This window comes from Silurus meridionalis, chromosome 6 (genome assembly GCF_014805685.1).
Source record: "Silurus meridionalis isolate SWU-2019-XX chromosome 6, ASM1480568v1, whole genome shotgun sequence".
Classification (NCBI taxonomy): domain Eukaryota; kingdom Metazoa; phylum Chordata; class Actinopteri; order Siluriformes; family Siluridae; genus Silurus; species Silurus meridionalis.
The window spans coordinates 33,587,286-33,608,086 of NC_060889.1; the positions used below are offsets into that span (position 1 = coordinate 33,587,286).

The window sequence follows — 20,801 nt, forward strand, 5'->3', positions numbered from 1 at the left end:
GTGGGAAAGGAAGAGGGTTAAAGTTGAAAGATCAGGCCTGGTTCCCCCAAAGAAACGCGTATTACGATGTTTTACACAGCTTTCTCTAGCCAGTTTTATCTCCCCACGGGATCGCCTCCTCCCTCAAGACCCTGGCATTATTAATGAAGCCCCTGCATAATACGTTGAGACTCACACTTTCTGCTCACACTTTCTGCTTTTTTTTCTGCAACTAATATATATTTTTTTGTAGTGTGTACCCCCTTCATATTTCAGCACCCATTTTTGTATGTCCTCAAGGGACAATACTATAGAAACGAAACTTGGATATATTTTATACTCAATGTGCAACTTGTATAATAATAATAATAATAATAATAATAATAATAATAATAATAATAATAATAATATGTTTAATTTATATAGCGCCTTTCCCAAGCTCAAGGACGCTTTACAAGGTACAGTATTTCAAGACAGATGAAATAAAGTGTAACATACATATACATATTCGTCTGACATTTGCCCAGGACGAAGGATCACATGCAGCTGCATGAGATAATAACAGAAGACAACACTATACACAAAAACATACAGTACAAGAGATAGAACTTTACATAGTACACAATACATACACCACATTTCAGAAAAATTAAGGACTCCTAATACATATGCATTTACTGATAGTGAAGGTTGAAAAGGTGGGTCTTAAACCTTGATTTAAATTCAGACAAATTCTGAGTGCAATGGGTAGGGAGTTCCATAGTGTTAGAGCAATGACAGAAAAGGATCTGCCACCCGCAGAGGATAGACGGTATCTAGGAATACATAGAAGTTCAGAATTTGAAAACCGGAGTGATCGTGAAGGTACATCGGATAAGAGAAGATCGGAAAGATGGGGTGGGGGCATTTAGTGCCTTATAAGTCAGCAGTATGATTTTATATTTTATGCGAGATGAGACTGGCAGCCAGTGAAGATCAAGTAATATTTGGGTAATGTGGGCAAATTTTTTATTGGAGGTGAACATTCTGGCAGCCGAGATTTGTATGTACTGTAAACGTGAGACTGAGTGAGCTGATAGACCAGAGAAGAGTGAATTGCAGTAATTAAGACGGGACGTAATCAGAGCATGTACTAATGTTTCGGCATCATTTCTGCAGATAAAAGGTCGTAGTTTGACAATGCGTTGTTAATGAAAAAAAGACGTTTCAGAGAGGCTGCGAATATGGGCATCAAAGGATAGTGAGGGGTCGAGTATAATACCTAAGTTTCTAACAGTAGCAGAGGGGAAAATCATAGTAGCATCCAGATCAAGACTAAAGTCTACAGAGTTGTTTTTTAAAGCAGTATAGCAGTATTGATTTACTTTCCTCTAAAAGTAAATCAACATACAGACATCATTTTCAAAATAGTTAGCAACAAAAGTGAGTACATCCGAAGTGAATATGGGCATCGTGTTCTGCTTTAGAATGTCACAGTATATGTTGGAAACCATATTTCCCTCAAAGATCTGCAGCTCCCTAGTACCAGCAGCACTCATGCAATCCCAGATGCTGCCACCACCATGCTTGACTGTAGGCAAGACACAATTTTCTTGGTGCTCCTCAATAGGCCATTGCCACACATGCTGGACACCATCCGAGCCAAACAAGTTTATCATAGTCTCATCAAACCACAGGACATAGTTTCAGTAATTGATGCTCTTGGACAGATTGTTTTCAGCCATCTGTTTACAGGTTTTCTTGCTTCAGAAGAGGCTTTCTTCTTGGATAATGGCCATGCAAACTGACTTTTTGCAGTGTCTTTTTGCAAGGTCTGCTTCGAATGGAAGCTGTCTTGGAAAATCTCTGTATGACCCTGGTCATTGTACTGTAGCTTAGTTTTATGGTGTAGCCAAACTTCTTATAGCCTTTGCCATATTTTTCAAGAGCAACAATTCTAATACTAATAATACTAGGTGCTATGTTGAACATCCAGTGGTCAGTATTCAAAGCACTTAATTTTATCTGCTCTAATCCAAGATACACACATTTAAATAGTCCTGTCAAGCAGGCAAAAATATGAACATGATGAACAGGACAGGTGGCTCTGCAACATTCAGCTGTTATCACAGTGTGTATTTAATTTAGCTGTCAGTAACTGTATTTGGACATTAATGTCTGTATGTTGAATGATTTTCGGAGGACATTAAATATATACTGCTAAACAAGCTGCACACTGACTACTCTAAAATATATCTTATTTCAATTCAATACATTTTTATTAGTGTAGCACTTTTGCCAAAGGACATTGTCTTAAAGCAGCTTTACACAGATAATGTGTTAAAAAATAATGAATAACATTGTTCTTTATAAGTGTAAGTTTGTTCCTAATGAGTGAGCCGGCGGCGACTGTGGCAAGAAAAAACTCCCTGAGATGGCATAATGAAGAAACCTTGAGAAAAAACAGACAATCAGCCAAAGTTATATCAAAGTTTCATTTCTATAGTGTTGTCCCTTCAGAAGATTATACTAAAATGGTTGCTGAAATGTGAGTGGTGTACTCACTTTTGTGAGATACTGTATAAAAAACCTTGCATTATGCATCAAATCAATATTGCATCATGCATCAAATCAATATTTATATATATTTGTCCACGTGTCATATTTTCTTATGAACATCTGAGGTGAATCTGTGACCATTTTAGGTTCGGATTCTTTTGGCTAACAGGAGTGATCTTCAAATGTTGTGGCACATCTGATTATAAAGCAATACATTATACAACACTCATTAGGAGGGACCCATAAGTTTCCTCTTTGAAAATTAAACCAATAAAGTTTAAATAAATAAATTAAAAAATTATTGTGGAGAGCTTTCTGGCTCAGAGAAAGAAGAAACAGGAGGTTGGTGAAGTCCAACAGAATTGGCGTTATTTTACACTTCTCTTTACTTTTACGTTTCACATTTGCTATTTTTCCAAGTGGTCAAAGTCTGAGGTCGTGAGCTCTGTGGAACAGGTTTTTATAAAAAATATCTCTGCAGCTTTTACTCAACCCTGACCAGTTGCCCAGGCCCTGCTGCAGAAAAACACCCCCACAGCATGATGCTGCCATCACCGTGCTTCATTGTTGGGATTGTATTGGGCAGATGAGTCATGCCTGATTTCCTCCAGACAAAACATTTAGAATTGAGGCTAAATAGTTCATTAATTGTTTCATTAGACCAGAGAATCTTACTTCTTACAGACTGAAAAAGTCCTTCATATGATCTTTTTTGCAAACTTAAAATGAGCTTTTGTCTATTTTGCACTGTGGAGAGTCAATCTGCCATAGAGTGCAGATCAGTGGAGGGCTGCAGGGAAGGTTGTCCTTCTGAAACATTCTCCCAGCTCCACACATCATCTCTGGAGCTCAGTCACAGTGACCATCAGGTTCTTGTTCACCTGTCCTACTAAGACCCTTCTCCACTTATTGCTCACTTTGGCTGAGCAACCAGCTCTTCAGCAGCTCTTTAGCAGTCCTAGATGCCCAACACTTCTGACATTTGAGAATTATGGAGGTCATTGTCCTTTTGGGAATCTTCAATTAAGGAGAATATTTTTTGCCTTCCCCAGATCTGTGCCTTTCAATTCTAAAAGCAGTTCCTTTGACCTCATAGCTAATGAACAAGTCATGAACAATCAGTACATTTTTCCAGGTAAATTCCAGTGAAGGTGTGGAAATATTTCAGAAATGATCAAGAGAAATGGGAGGCACCTGACCTAGAATCCATGCATTGTTGCAAAGGGTCTGAATACTTATGTATGTCATATTTTAATTATATAATGATCAAATAAAATAAAATAAATGTTTTCTTTTTCAGACATTTGCAAACATTCATAGTTCTCTTTCACGTTGTAATTTTGTCATTTTCGGGTACTGAGTGCAGATTAATGAAAAAAATATATATATATTTGAACACTGTAGTATCAGGCTGCAAAATTGGTTGGGCTCTGATCTATGGATGGGTCACCATTGTCTGTAACTTCTACATCTTTTACAATGCTGAAGTGTTTGAAGTAGAGGTGGGAGGTGGAGCAGGGTGTCAGCTGGTGTTCTTTTCTATAATAATGATGGTAATAGATGATTTAATAAGGTTCCTCCGGCAGGTATCACTAGATACTAACTTTCAAGGAAATATCATACTTTTCTCCTCAGCATGTGGAAACACACAAGAGATGATGACTGAATAATTTTCATGTTTTTTTATTCTGTTCTCTGTTTCTGTTCCGTTTTCAGTGTTGGTTTCACTTTTACCAGTGGCTCACGCTCAAGGTGATTTATTTATAAATTATTATTTATTTCCTGTACTTTTTACTTTTTGTAAATTCACAATAATTATTGTCAGTAAGATATAATGATTAATGTGAAAAAAATATTGAATAAATTGATTATTCTTTTCTTGTTTTAAAACTCCTAAATGTTCCTTTTAACAGTAACGCATTACTTTTTGGTGTAAGTAATCAACAAAGTAATTGGGTTACTTTTTGAATGAAGTAACGAGTAACTGTAACTAGTTACTATTTTTTAGTAACTAGCACAACACTAATTGTGGCCGACCTTGGTGAAAAAGGGGCCTTCAGGTTTGTGTTTTGTAGATGTTGTCTTTGAATGACCGTTGCATTATCGAGAGCATTTGCATGCCCTGTCATAGGCTGAGATCTCTGGTGAGATTTCAAGCAGCGACCAAACGAAAACCAGTTTTTGTTGCACGGAACGGGTGCTTCTTTTGTTGATCTCAGAATTATTGAGGGTTTTTACTCAAGTTAGGTGATTAGCCCTGGATTTGAAACCTGGTGCGAGATAAGAACTGGCTGTACCGATTGCACCAACAGTAGCGGATTTGGTTCTTCGAAAAATCCGGCCAGACACGGACAGATTACACACTATATAAAAACCGAATTCAAGATTACTGTCCAAATAAGTCTTTGTTTTCTTTTTAGCAAATATATTTTTATCTTCTTCCTAACATTTTATCTTCTCCCTGGTTTCACTTGCCATATTTTCTCATTGTTGCATCTTTTCTTAGAGCTACGTCTGTCGTTCCCACTCTTGCAATATGCTGCAAAAAAATATTCTCTTTTAATGTAAAAATAATTTTAGAAAAATCCTGAATTTATTTGTTTCTCAATTTATATTATTTATTTTAATCAAATTCTTTAATTAAAAAAAAATAATCAAGAGTGCGCTTGGCGACCCCTATAAAATCTTTAGCAACCCCTAATGGTCAAGTATCAAACACTTTTAGCAAATGTAGAACATAAACTTTGAAATATATGTTAAATATATTTTATTTTAACATGTTTATAAGTAAAACATAGTAACTCTTATGTAAAAAGCAGCTTTGACACTTTCATCATTTTAAACCAACAGCTAAACCCAAACTGACTATAAGAGTGAATCCTCAGAGCTTCATCTACACTGGAGACACCATCACTCTGAGCTGTGAGCTGCAGGAGACGACTGGATGGGAGTTTCTCTATTATAATCAGTGGTTTCAGCTTCTGAACAGTGAACCAGCAAACTCATTTAAAGTAACAGTTAATAATGCAGGAGAAACAGTGTACAGGTGTCAGGCACGCACAAGAAAATACAACTACTACTACTACAACTACTACTACTCAAAGTTAAGTGAACCTGTTAAGATTACAGTAAAAGGTATGTGATGATTTAAGACTTTAACAGGTTTAATGTTGTACAGTATTTGAATAACAAATATTTCATAATTATTGCAATTCCAAGTTATTTTATAATTTTTTAAATAAATATTGAAGAGCAGGTATTATTCATCAATAAATAAACCACCTCAAAATTAATGAACACAGTCATAATCTCTTATAAACATGTTTATATCTGTATGGGAACAGAGAAATGCAGAAATTATTTGAATATCAACCCACATAATTTAAATTCTGGATTCTGTTCAAACATGTGTATCAAATGATACATGTGTTTAGAATCAGTGGTGTTGAAGAATTAAACTTTTTTACTATTAAACTGTTTAAGAATTAAAATCCTTAAGCTTCAGTGATGCTGTTACACTGTAAGACGTGGCTGTGAGTTTGGTTTGTTGACACATTAGAGACAATTATACATTCAAGATATTTTCTTTCACTGTTCATTCAAAAGGTCTGCTGATTATCTGTGCAGGAGGAAGACCACATCCAGTACTGAGAGTATCTCCACAGAACTGGCTGACTGAAGGAGACTCAGTGACTCTAAGCTGTGAGGTTACAGACTCCTCTACAGACTGGACATTCAGCTGGTACACAGTTGTTCCCTACAAAAACGGATTAACTGCAATACAAATTATTCATGGCTACGTCATGTATGTGGAGCTTCTCTCAGACAGCAGCAGAGGAACTGGAGGCTCCTACACTCTCAGTCCTTCTGCTCTTCATCACACAGGAGTTTATGTGTGTAGAGGAGAGAGAGGAGAACCAGTCAGTCACACACTGTACAGCAATCCACAGCCTCTATGGACCTCTGGTGAGGAACATTAACTGTTTTTAAATAGTATCAGAGAAATAAATATATAAATATAAAAATAAATGTATGTATTATTTCTTAGTTAATGCAAATGAGGTGGTTAAATGTCACAAGTAAGATTTTACATTTTGCAAAAATGATGAGAAATGTCATGGTTCTGAGCTGATGTGATCCCTGATCATGTGCATTTATTCCTATTTTTACCTTAAACACTGTGTTACGCTAAGACACTGGAGGCGAAAGCCGAAGTAAAAGCAAACGGAAAGTTTATTTGCGTCACAGGGCAAATCAGAACACAGCACTCGCCTTGTAATGTAAATAATCCGGTGGGGCGCAGAGGAAGCGCAGACCACGGCGAAAGAACACGTACTGCGCTTGGGAAGAAGCACGTACTGAACAGTCTACGGGAAACACGTGTGATGAGCAGCATAACCATAGACAATAACTGACAATGTGAATGTGGAGGTGAGGGGTTTATATGGGTGTGGTGATTAGTGCCAAACGAGTCTCAGGTGTGTGTGACTAGTACGCTGGTGAGGAGCTTTGATCGGGCGTGGCCCGCACAGGAGAAGGATCAGGGAGCTCCCTGACACCAACCCCTCCCCCAGGGGTGGCACCAGACACCCTGACCCTACGACGAGGACGACCCCTAGCCCGGGGCGCCAGGCCGCGCTGGTGAGCAGCATGGAATTCCGTCAGCAGCGCCGGGTCCAGCACGTCCTGCCGGGCCACTTAAAGACAGCTTCTCCGAACCCTACCCGTCCCAATCCACGAGGTACTCTAAGCGACCCTCGCGCCGTCTGGAATCCAGGACCTCCCGCACCGCGTAGACGTCAGGCTGAGCTATGACCTCCAGTTGGACGGACGCCGCGGGGTCACCTGGAGAAAGAGAGGAAGGCGAGACACACGGTTTCAGCGGGTCACATGGAAGGTAGGGTGAATGTGGTACCTGGTTGGCAGCTCCAGCCGGTAGGACACATCACCAATCTGCCTGGAAACCCGGAAGGGCCCGATGTACCGGGGGCTGAGCTTACGGCACGGCAGCTTCAGCCTCAGGTCCCTTGTCGACAGCCACACCAAATCCCCGGGGTGGAAATGAGGTGCCTCCAGGCGCCTGGCGTCAGCGTGTCTGCGAGTGCTGCGGAGGGCCCGACACAGCTGGGTGTGCGCCGACTCCCAGACCCGGTTGCTCTCCCTGAAACAGGCATCCACCAAGGGCACGTTGCTGGGCTCATCCGACCACGGGAACAGGGGCTGCTGGAACCCCAGCACGATTTGGAAAGGGGTGAGCCCCGTGGAATCCTGGCGGAGCGAATTCTGGGCATAATCCGCCCAGGGCAAGAAACAAGCCCAGTCCGCCTGGTCTTGGCTGCAGTAGGTCCTCAGGTACCTCAGCTCAGCTCCTGAATCATTCGTTCCACCTGGCCGTTCTACTGCGGGTGGTAACCAGACGTCAGGTTCACCGAAACCCCCAGGAGCTGGAAGAAGTCCTTCCAAACCCGAGATGTGAACTGGGGCCCACGGTCCGAGACTATCTCCTCCGGGAGACCGAAGTTCCTGAAAACGTGGTGAAACAGGGCCTCGCTGTCTCAAGGGCGGTTGGCAGGCCTTTGAGGGGAACAAAACGGCAGACTTTGGAGAAGCGGTCCACCGCTACCAGGACACACGTGTGTCCCCCTGACCATGGCAGGTCGGTCACGAAGTCGATCCCCAGGTGGGACCAGGGGCGCTGAGGGACTGGGAGCGGCACCAGCTTGCCTACGGGCAGGTGGCGTGGCACCTTGGACATGGCACAGGTGGGACACTCCTGGACGAAATGGGTAACCTCCTCTGCCATCCTTGGCCACCAGTAACGTGCCTGAATGACTGAACCGTTCTCTTCTCCCCTGGGTGGCCCGTGCCCGGTCCCTCGTGGACCGACTGCATGATCCCTCTTCGGCAGGAGGTGGAGACAAAGACACGTCCCTCGGGACACCCCTCAGGGGCCGGTTCCTGGAGAGAAGCCGAGCGGATCTCACTGTCCACGTCCCAGACGATGGGCCCCACGACGAGTGCGGGAGAAAGGATGGGGTCCGGATCGCTAGGTTCTTCAGGCCTGAACACCCGGGAGAGGGCATCGGCCTTTTCATTGAGGGCCCAGCTCGGTAGGTGACGTGAAACTGGAACCGGGTGAAGAAGAGGGCCCAGCGAGCCTGCTTGGGGTTGAGTCTCCAGGCCTCCCGTAGGTACTGGAGGTTCTTGTGGTCGGTGATCACAGTAAATGGGTGCTCGGCACCCTCCAGCCAGTGCCTCCATTCGTCCAGGGCCATCTTTATGGCCAAAAGCTCACGGTTGCCGATGTCGTAGTTTTGTTCAGCAGCTGAGAGCTTGTGCGAGAAGTAAGCGCATGGGTGGAGCTGTGGAGGGGTGCCTGATAGCTGGGAGAGAGCAGCCCCTACACCGGTCAATCAGGCGTCGACCTCGACCTCGACCACAAATAGCCTCCGGGGATGAGGATGACGCAAAACAGGGGCGAGGCAGAAGCACTGGAAGAGCTCGTCAAAGGCCTCCTGAGCCTTTGGGGTCCATTTCAGGGTTCGTGCTTTTCCCCTGAGGAGGGTTGTGAGGGATGCAGTGATCTGGCTGTAACCTCGTCCATTTGTATCCCCTGTGCACTGATCACGTAGCGCAGGAACTGTATCCTCTCCAGGTGGAACTCGAACTTCGAGAGGTTCAGGTAGAGCTGGTGGGAACGAAGTGCCCCTAGGATGTCACGCACGTGATGATGGTGCTCCTCCAAGTTTTGTGAATAGATCAGGATGTCATAGATGTAGACCATGACACACTTCTGGAGGTAGGGCAGGAGTACCTCGTTCATAAACTCCTGGAAGACGGCCGGAGCGATGGACAGGCCGTACGGCATGACCCGGTAATCGTAGTGCCCTGAGGGTTTCACACTGTTTATATTAATATCCTCTGTTTTATATTAATATCCACTGTTTTATATTAATATCTTCTGTCTATGCCATTCTGGTACATATTGGTAACAATTGCAATATTTTTCCTCTTTTCCACAGTTTTGATTTTGTTTATTATATTTAAACTTTGCTGTATCTGGTGAGGAAAAGGAAATGATAGATTTGTTTAAAAAGTATCAGAGAAATAAATATACACCAATCAGACATAACATTATGAGTGATGAAGTGAAGAACACTGATGATCTTCATCATGGCACCTGATAGTGAGTGGATTTATTTATTAGGCAGAAATTTAAAATGTTCTCCACAAAGTTGATGTTAGAAGCAGGAAAAATGGGTGCGCATAAGGATTAGAATGAGTCTGACAAATTGTGAAGTCTAGACGTCTGGGTCAGAGCATCTCCAAAACTGCAGCTCTTGAGGGAAGTTCCTGATCTGCAGTGGTCAGAATATATCAAAAGTGCTCCAAGGAAGGAACAGTGTGAACCAGTGACCGGGTCATGGGCGGTCGAGGATCATTGATGCACGTGAGGAGTGAAGGCTGGTCTGTGTGGTCCGATCCAACAGACAAACTCCTGTAGCTCAAACTGCTGAAGAAGTTTATGCTTTTAATGATTGATGGGTCACAAATGTTTTAGCACCAAAAAGGGAACCAACACAATAATATGCAGGTGGTCATATTGTTATGCCTAATTGGTGTTTATTTTCGGTTCTGCATTCTGTCTATTTTCTATGCCTTTGCAAGATTTTTCTGGGTTTTTTTTTTCTTTCACAGATTTGATTTTGTTCTTTATGATGATGATTATTTCATGTTAAACCTGTGTGTGTTTTGTCTCATGATGTGGACTGTGGCTTTGATTATCTAATTAATAGACATAATTCTGAACACACACACTCTTGTATCCTCACCGATTACAATTTGTACATATTTTGATTTGTATTTCTTCTGTATTTAAGGTGAATCTCCTCCAGTGTCTCTGATCACCAGTCCCAGGAGAACTCAACACTTTACTCGTGACTCTCTCTCACTGAGCTGTGAGGACCAGAGTAACTCTACTGGATGGACAGTGAGACGATACACAGACAGTGAAGGAGTGTTAGATTGTTCACGGTGGGGATCAGTTACAGGATCTACATGTAACATCAGCTTCCTCTCCACATCCTACACTGGAGTTTACTGGTGTGTGTCTGAATCTGGAGAAAACAGTAATCCCGTCAACATCACAGTTCATGGTAAGTCTTCATGTAGTGCGTTTACTATTAAAGTCATGTTGAAGAATTAAACCTTTTACAATTAAGTACAGTTACAGTTGCTGTTACAGTGTAAGATGTGGCTGTCTGTTTGGTTTGTTGACACATTAGACACAATTATACATTCTGATTTTCCTATCACTGTTCAATCAAAAAGTCTGCTGAAGAAAAACTTTGTATTTCCTGTGTAACAGAAAGACCACAGACAGTACTGAGTGTATCTCCACAGAACTGGCTGACTGAAGGAGACTCAGTGACTCTAAGCTGTGAGGTTACAGACTCCTCTACAGACTGGACATTCAGCTGGTACACAGTTGTTCCCCACAGAGACGGATTAACTGCAATACAAAATAATTGGGGCTATTTAATGTATGTGGAGCTTTTCTCAGACAGCAGCACAGGATCTGAAGGCTCCTACACTCTCAGTCCTTCTGCTCTTCATCACACAGGAGTTTATGTGTGTAGAGGAAAGAGAGGAGAACCAGCCTTTCACACACTGTACAGCAATCCACAGCCTCTATGGATCTCTGGTGAGGAAAATTAACTGTTTTTAAATAGTTTTAGAGCAATACAGTTTTAAGTATTAAATTAAATGTATGTATTATTTTTCTGTAATAAATAATAAGGTGGTTAAATGACACAAGTACAATTTCACCGTTTGCAACAATGATGAGAAATGTCATGGTTCTGAGCTGATGTGATCCCTGATCATGTGCTTCTATTCCTATTTTCACCTTAAACACTGTTTATATTAAGATCCTTTGTTTTATCTTCTGTATATGCCATTTTTTACGTCTTTGTAACAATTGCAATATTTTCCTCTCTTCCTCAGTTTTGATTTTATTTATTATATTTAAACTTGGTCATTTAAGGAAATGATAGATTTGTTTAAAAAGTATCAGAGAAATAAATATACATCAATCATGCAAAACATAATAACATTATAACATTATGAGTGGTGAAGTGAAGAACACTGATGATCTTCATCATGGCACCTGTTAGTGGGTGGATTTATTTATTAAGCAGAAAGTAAACATTTTGTCCTCAAAGATGATGTTAGAAGCAGGAAAATTGGGTGAGCGTAAGGATTAGAACGAGTTTAACAAATTTTGACGTCTAGATGACTGGGTCAGAGCATCTCCAAAACTACAGCTCTTGTGGGATGTTCCTGGTCTGCAGTAGTCAAAATCTATCAAAAGTGCTCCAAGAAGGAACATTGGTGAACCGGCAACAGGGTCGTGGGCGGTCGAGGATCATAGATGCACATGAGGAGTGAAGGCTGGTCCGTGTGGTCCGATCCAACAGACGAGCTCCTGTAGCTCAAACTGCTGAAGAAGTTCATGCTATTAATGATTAATGGGTCATGACTGTTTTAGCACTAAAAAGGAAACCAGCCCAATTATAAGCAGGTGGTCATAATGTTATGCCTAATCAGTGTTTATTCTCTGTTTTGCATTCTGTCAATTTTTTATGCCTTTGTAACATTTTATTTTATTTTTTTCACAGATTTGATTTTGTTCTTTATACCTAACTTTTGGTGTTTTGCAGCTTTTATGATGATTTTAAATGAGGTTATGATTATATTCCATGGAAAACCTGTATCTGTTTTGTCTGATTGTGGACTGTGGCTTTGATTATCAAATTAATAGACATCATTCTGAACACACACACACACACACACACACACACACACACACACACACACACACACACACATGTATCCTCATTGCATTACAATTTGTACATATATTTATCTGATTTCTTCTGTGTTTAAGGTGAATCTCCTCCAGTGTCTGTGATTATCAGTCCAAACAGAACTCAACACTTTACTCACGACTCTCTTTCACTGAGCTGTGAGGACCAGAGTCACTCTACTGGATGGACAGTGAGACTATATACAGACAGTGAAAGAGTGTTAGATTGTTCACAGTGGAGATCAGGTACAGGATCTACATGTAAATTCAGCCTCCTCTACATATCCTACACTGGAGTTTACTGGTGTGTGTCTGAATCTGGAGAAAACAGTAATCCTGTCAACATCACAGTTCATGGTGAGTCTTCATGTAGTGTGTTTACTGTCAAAGGAAAAGAGAAATGTTTAATTACAGAATATTCAGAACACCAAGAATGAATGAATTTTTTTTTCTCTCTACATTAATCAATAAAAATTATTGTGTAATTCTGAGTATGGATGTGTGTAAGTCATGTTTTACAATCTGACTCACCAAAGAGCAGGTCCAGACGGGTTGAACCCTGGATACATGGATGGTAGGGTGGATCCTGAGTCGGAGGGCCACTGGATTGACGACCTTGGAAATAGGGAAGGGGCCGATGAAGCGTGGGGCAAGCTTCCGACAGGTGGCCTTAAGGGAAAGGTCCCAAGTAGAGAGCCATACACGCTATCCGGCATAGTAGTGCGGGGCTAGGCGCAGCAAAGCCATATGCCGTTCTTGAGCAGGGATGCTCGGGCGGTTCTCCAGCCGCGATGGCAGCGTCAGAAGAAAAGGGCGGTGGAAGGAATGGCAGACCGGTGTTTCTGGTTGGAGAAGGTCAGAGGCAGGTAACCATGGACCACCTGGAAGGGCGCAAGCCCTGTGGCAGCAGGGGTAAGGGTGTTATGGGCATACTCAATCCACATCAGTTTGTCCGACCAGGAGAAGGGTTCTCAACTGCAAAGGAGGCGGAGACCAGTTTCAAGGTCCTGGTTGAGTCTCTTGGTCTGTCCATTCGTTTAGGGGTGAAACCCAGATAAAAGGCTGACCGAGATGCCCAGGAGGCAACAGAACTCTTTCCAAAATTGAGCCGAGAATTGGGGTCCGTGGTCCGAGACGATATTTCTGGGAAAACCATGGAGGCAAAATATGTGCTGGAGGGCCAGCTTGGCGGTTTCCTTGGCAGATGGCAGCTTGGGTAGAGCGATGAAGTGGCCCATCTTGGAAAACCGATCAATGACAGTCATGACAATCGTGTTGCCATTGGAAATGAGCAGCCCGGTAACAAAGTCCATGGCGAGGTGTGACCACAGGCATTTCGGGAAGGAAGGGGCCGAAGAAGACCTTTGGGGTGGCTCCGAGGTTTCTTGTGACGGGCACAGTCAGGACAGGCTGCGACAAAGTCCTAGGTGTCCTTTACCATGAAAGGCCACCAGAAGCGTGTCTTGACAAGAGACAAGGTGCGAGGCTAACGGGGGTAACAAAAGAACAGGGAGCTGAGACACCATTGAAGAAAATCAAAGCGAAGACCCTCGCGGACGACCAGTGGGCCAACCCTCGGAACAGGGTCCCTGTCCTGGGCATTCTTTACCCGCTCCTCCAAGGAAAGACTAAGGGTGTGGACCGACATCCATTTGGGATGGATGGTCTCGGGTCATGTCTCCTCCTCCTCCAGGGCATGAACCCTCGAGAGCGCAAGGGCTTGACCTTCCGGCTCCCAGGCCGGTACGAAAGAGAGACCCGGAAGCGGCCAAAGAAAAGGACCCATCTAGCCTGTCAGGGGTTGAGTCATTTAGGACGTCAGGCCGTGGATGGGCGCCGCCAACGAACTATAGCCTTGGCAAAGCCCAAGAACCTTTGCAGTTGCTGGCGGGAGGCGTGGGCCGGCCAGTCCCAGATTGCCTGGATCCAGGCAGGGTCCATTTGGATATTACCGGCTGAAAGCAGGTATTCCAGGAACGAAGTTTGTGAGGTGTGAAACTCACATTTCTCAGGCTTTATGTAGAGCCCGTTCCTGAGGAGTCTCTCCAAGATCTGACACACCTGCCGGACGTGTTCGTTCATGAAATGGGAGAACATTAGGATATTGTCTAGGTAGACAAACACGAAGGCGTTGAGCATGTCACGGAGGACCTCGTTGACTAGTGCTTGAAAAACGGCCGGGGCGTTGGTTAGGCCAAACGGCATGATGAGGTACTCGTAATGACCAGCTGGGGTATTGAAGGCGGTCTTCCATTTATCCCCCTCCCTGATACGCACCAGATGGTATGCGTTGCGAAGATCCAGTTTAGTGAAGATCATGGCACCATACAGGAGCTCGAATGCCGAGGCCATAAGCGGCAAGGGGTAACGGTCCCGGACAGTGATCGCATTACGACCCCGGTAGTCGATACACAGGCGTAGGGATTTATCCTTCTTTTCTACAAAGAAGAAACCTTCCCCAGCTGGGGAGGAGGAAGGTTGGATGATACCTGCTGCAAGGGACTCCTAGATGTACTGGTTCATGGCAGCTCTCTCTGGGGCGGATAACTGATACAGGCGGCCCTCTTGGGGCATAATGTGTTTTGTTAAGTTACATGTATTGCAGAAGATGCTGCAGCTTGATATTTTCACACAACACAGTTTGCAGTCTGCTTTATTTTCATCATTAATTATGAAATATTTCCAGATCACTTTCATTTCCTGTCATCTGTTTATTAGTACAACATCCACTAGTCTGAAGAAGCACATCAGATGTTAGTATTTGTTTAGTGTGACACTGAGCTTCTTCACTACAGTAGATATCTGTACAGAGCAAACAGCACCATCAGGGACTTCTCCAATCCTAGTCACAAATTGTGCTAAAAACTTCATTTCATTCAAGAGACAAAACCATTATTCTTATTTCTCTGTTCTAGATGGTGATGTGATCCTGGAAAGTCCTGTTCATCCTGTGACTGAGGGACATCCTCTGACTCTACGCTGTTTATTTCGTAACACAAATCCCTCAAACCTCCGAGCTGATTTCTATAAAGATGGATCAGTCGTCCAGAACCAGACTACAGGAGAGATGATCATCCATAAAGTCTCAAAGTCAGATGAAGGTTTCTACCACTGTAAACACCCAGAGAGAGGAGAGTCACCGAGAAGCTGGATCTCAGTCAGACGTGAGAAAACATTTATATATTCATTAGAACTGTGACTTAAGGTATTAAAATCCATATCTCCACATGATTCATTTTTATATAATATATTTTGTTTTAAAATTTTATTTGACTGCAGTTTAAGCAAAAACATGTTCAGTTCAGCATGAATAAAGTGATAATATAATTATTATTGTATTCTGTATCTGGTCCATCACATGTAGAAGCTCCATTCTCAGTGCTCATGCTGATCAGTAGTGTAGTGATGGCATCTCCATATCTGCTGATCACCATCATTCTGCTGGTCAAATGTTACAAAGCTCGAGGTAAGAATTTTTTTAGTACTTCTGTAACTCCTTCCATTACAACAAAAACCTTTAAACTGTGTTTAGGAGATGATTAAATGCAGTCTAGTTGATTTTCTGCCATCAACACCTGGAATATACATTGAATTTAAACTGATGCCATTGTACATTTCTTTAACAGCTCACAGTGATGAAGACAGAATTGAGAATGCAGTCATAGAGGAGTGAACAAAGTTCATCTAAAAAAAGACGATGCATTTACTGTCAAATCATTTCATTATTGCTTATTTTTAGGGCTTTGTGTAGATTTTATAATAATACTGATTTATTTTAATGTCATGCTGTTATTTACTTCACATTTTATAAACATCCTCATTGTTCTGACTAAATTTGTTTAGATAAAGCCTGCAAACCTCCTCATGAGGTGAAAGTTACCATGTGTGTTATAAAGCCTACATACTGCTGATGTGAAACTGAAAAGAAATGTGTGAACATATTCTTTAAAAACATTGTTCAAAAGGAAATGTTGATGGATTGTCTGAGGATTGAGTTGTGCTTCTGCAAAGTACCATCTGACATGTGGGAAATAAAAGTGTCTGCTGTTGGAGTGATTTTAATCCCAACATGGTGACCTGCACATTTAAACCCCACAACATTTCATGTAACTAAAACAAGGCTCATACAAGCACAGAAATCTGCACAAAATAGTTGACTATATAAATATGGACTAATACTCCACTCTGTCAGCACTTTGAGAGCAGGGTTTCAGGAGAACTCAGTTACGCAGAATTCACCAAGCTCAGGATAATTAATCTGATTTTACCTGCACCTGCATGGGAGATACTTAAAACTAGTCTTTAGCACAGTGTTGCACTTTCTTCTTCTGTTTATTACCAAAACTCACATTCAAAATAGAACATGTGACAAAAGTTAAACCCAACACATTAGATATTATTGATAGAAATATATATTTTAGCTGGAAAATACATATTATATCTGAGTAGATAAATACTTATAAACAGTGTTGGGGGTAAAGCATTACAAGTAACGTGAGTTTTCTGGAGTAACGAGTAAAGTAGTGCGTTACTTTATACATTTACACATTAATATCTGAGTTACTTTTCAGTTAAATTATTTTGCATAAAAAAATAAATACTGAATTAAAATGAACGTACTCACAGTTATTTTGAAATAGTGGAGGAAAAGGAGAAAGGAATAATGGTTAAGTGTAGATTATGTGTTGGTGAAAAGCTCTTGTCAACTGCAAAAAATACCACTTAATAAAAAATAAAAAAAAAAAACACCTGCATGCAAAGCACAGCACTACAGATTGTGTGTGTGTGTGTGTGTGTGTATATAATGTTGAATATATGGAAATGGAGACAGAAATATAGAAAACTTTTGCCGACTTTCCACCACTGCAGCTCTATTGACTGCTCAGAATAAAAGTTCTCCGTGGGAGACACATGTACGATGCCATCACAGCGGAGATAGAGAGCAAATTCACAGCTCGTTTGCTCTTTGTGGGAAGATAAACTGCCACGGTCACTGATAATAGCGCGGACTTTGTAAAAGCATTCAGAATGTTTCAAGCTGATGATGAAGCAGAGAATGATGTAGACGAGGACGAGGTCATATTTACGGAATTGCATGATGTTTTACGTGATGACAGCGAAAGGTATGTTCTTCCTCCACATCACCGGTGTGCAGCCCACACCCTCAACCTTATATACACTAACGATAGTTACATTCCTGACGGTGAAGGCAGATTGAAAAGCAGTGGCAATGATCTATATTACACCTGTTACACCTGTAAGGCGTGAAAGAGATACAAGTAACGCAAAAGTAATATAACGCATTACTTTCCATAAAAAGTAACTAAGTAACGTAATTAGTTACTTTTTTGGGGAGTAACTCAATATTGTAATGCATTACTTTTAAAAGTAACGTTGCCCAACACTGCTTATAAATACTATAAAAATATATAAAGGTAAAGATATATATATAGGCAGCGGTTGAAAAGTAAATACTAAGTCTGTGTTGCCCTCTAGTGGTAACTACAAGTATTATTTTGACCTCCCCCATATTTAATATATAGATATATATTTTTTAATTCAAAGATTCTATTAAGGACATCTAATCCTCTTTCAGTCAGCTCACACTGAACTTTGACAAAAGTGTCTACACACCTAAATGTTCCCAAACGGAATAAAAAAGAGAAATGTATTTATATTTGTTGAATTAATTTTGTCCACCCCCCCCATTATCTTCTCTGTTGATACAGTCCTGTCAGCCTGAAGCCCGGATTGTGAAAAAAAACAGTTAAAGTAAAAAAAAAAAAAAAAGTCAAATTATTATCTAAACTTTTTTAGAGATAAAACCTGAGAATAAATTAGATAATGTATTGTTCTTTGTTTATTTATTGTGATAATTTATTTACCTCCTTATTTAAATGAAATCATCTATTTCATTATTGCATCTTTTTATTGACGTGTGAAGCAGCGCTAATTTATTTACTTCAGAAGTGTTTTTAACAAACTAAACATTGACACATGGATTAATGATGGTACAAATTACTCAACAGTTTGGAACAATATTACAGATTACAGCAGCAAATCAGTAGATTATTCATCTTGATAGTATTTTGCATGTTTATCATTTACTATGACATAATTGACCAAGTAGAATGAGATGAGAAAAAGTTGTGTACCATGAGACCATCATAGAATTTGAGAAGTGTGATTTTGTGTATGCGGATATGTAAATATTATCATTTGAATGTTTTTGAAACTGCTTGTCCTACATAATATATGATGAGTTTTACCTTCATGTTCTGATGCAGTTCTAAGTAAACAGTATCATCACCCACGCTGGTCTTTTCTACTCCTTCTAATCATTAATTTCATGAAAAAAACAGTTACAGTTAATCTACAGCACTATTAAATCTTAAGTCTGATTGGACAGATGTTTTAAACCACATTGTTTTGCACATTATTGATTTTGTATTAACAACTTGTTCACATGAACCTGCAAGAACATGAGTTTCCAGTATGTTTGTAACTTCCACAGCTTTTCCTATTAATGTAGAGAGAAGGAAAAGAGAGGCCTAAACAATAACTGTTTATAGCTGCAATACTGAAAGTGAGAACAGGAAACAAATTATTTTGTATAGTTTTCCAATACAGAATGTAACTATAAATAATAACAAAAATATTAAAACATGAAGTAGCTGTTTGTAATACTGTTTATGATATAAAGAGAATAAAACACTTAGGGACATGATATTAAAGGGTATTAAAATTAAACTCTTATTGAATCCCCACTACACTATTCTGTTGGTGACTTTTTCTTTGTAGCAGCACCAAACAGAGTGTTTATTACATCATTACATAAAACAATAACAGTGTGCAGGTGATCAATAATACAGAATAAATGTTCTTTATTTATATTTACCTTGTGCTTTCTTCTCTTTTTTCATGGGTTTTAGTTGAATCTCAGCGTAAGTCACATCATTCATGCCGAGTTCAGCATCAGCACCTGCAGTAGCAGAGAACAAAACCATCTCAATGATCTTCAGCAGTATAATACATGACTGAATGTGATTACTCACCAATTTTGTTTTGTGATATATAAATGTAATGAAAATTGCCATTAAAACAAGACCATTGTTCTTCTTTGCCTTCTTTTTCTTCATGACCTGTGCGTAAGTGTCACTGCTTCCAGCTGCAGCTTCATCTGAACACAGTGCAGTGTGTTAATCACTACAAGATACTGCTTTACTTTACTACTACACTGTAAAGAGTAAATCAATACTTAATGCAGGAGAAAAAGTCTGAAATGAAATAAAGCTACCTGTTTCACTCGTATCTGCCTGATCCACAGCGGCATAAAGGTGTTCATTTCCTACAGAAATCAGAGCAAAATTTCTAAATATAATATCTGAAATGTTCATGAAATTAAATTACAGTAACAGTAAGTATTTTAATGAACAGATGCAGAAATAATCAGTCACTGAGACAGAATCTGACCAGTCTGAAGTGGTTTGTGTCCTGACTGAGAGTCTTCAGCTCCTGATCGGCTCTGATTCTGCTCTGATGTCTGGCTGGATTTCTACTGATTTTCTATAGAGAGAAACAGATTCTACATCTGAACATGGTGTAAATAATAACACTTTAAATATACAGAAACACCATAGAAGATCAACCATATATTAAAACCAGGAACAAATAATGATGGATAAATAATTCTAATAAGAGCAGAGAAAATAGATGTCTGAACTGCAGTAAAGTCATATTTTATAACTTAAATATACAGACTTTTTTATTATTATAATATGAATATATTCGCATTACAATAAATTTGCTGGTGAGGAGTTGTGGAATTTTATGAGGAAGTCAGGTGTGTCAGAGAAGTATGTGAGGGTGGTGCAGGACATGTATGAGGACAGTGTGAGAGCAGTAAAGTCTGCAGTAGGAACAACAGACTGGTTCAAGGAAGAGACTGGACTGCATCAATGATCGGCTCTGAGCCCTTTCCTGTTTGCAGTGGTGATGGACAGGTGCGATCTGACAGGAGTCTTTATGGACCATGATGTTTGCGGATGATATTGTGATTTGTGGTTGGAGTAGAGAGCAGGTGGAGAAGATCCTGGAGAGGTGGAGGTACATGCTGGAGAAAAAGGGAAATTCAGTAGGAGTAAGACAGTGTACATGTGTGTGAATGAGAGGGAGGGCAGTGGAGTGGTGCGGTTGCAGGGAGAAGAGGTGGAGAAAGTGGAAGGATTCAGGTACCTGGGGTCAACAGTGCAAAGTAATGAAGAGTGTGTTAAAGAAGTGAAGAAAAGAGTGCAGGCAGGGTGGAGTGGGTGGAGAAGAGTGACAGCAGGAGTGATTTGTGATAGAAGAGTATCTGCGAGAGTGAAAGGGAACGTTTATAGGACTGTGGTGAGACCTGCGATGTTGTATGGATTAG

At 40.9% G+C, this 20,801-nt stretch overlaps 1 protein-coding gene and 1 long non-coding RNA gene across 2 annotated transcripts; one reads left to right on the plus strand and one right to left on the minus strand.

Annotated features, from left to right (window-relative positions):
- Positions 1-9,337: 9,337 nt before the first annotated feature.
- Positions 9,338-16,086, plus strand: LOC124386913. The gene is made up of 7 exons (XM_046850961.1): positions 9,338-9,391; positions 10,398-10,673; positions 10,886-11,221; positions 12,467-12,754; positions 15,301-15,549; positions 15,750-15,851; positions 16,012-16,086. Exons 3-7 carry the CDS (start codon positions 11,059-11,061, stop codon positions 16,056-16,058), a joined length of 849 nt encoding a protein of 282 aa, XP_046706917.1. The 5' UTR covers positions 9,338-9,391; positions 10,398-10,673; positions 10,886-11,058; the 3' UTR covers positions 16,059-16,086.
- A 2,598-nt stretch (positions 16,087-18,684) lies between these two features.
- LOC124386917 lies at positions 18,685-19,702 on the minus strand. Its single transcript, XR_006926049.1, has 4 exons — positions 19,683-19,702; positions 19,494-19,565; positions 19,284-19,367; positions 18,685-18,710 (listed from the first exon to the last, which is right to left on the minus strand). It is a non-coding gene; the product is annotated as an uncharacterized LOC124386917 (long non-coding RNA).
- Positions 19,703-20,801: the final 1,099 nt, after the last annotated feature.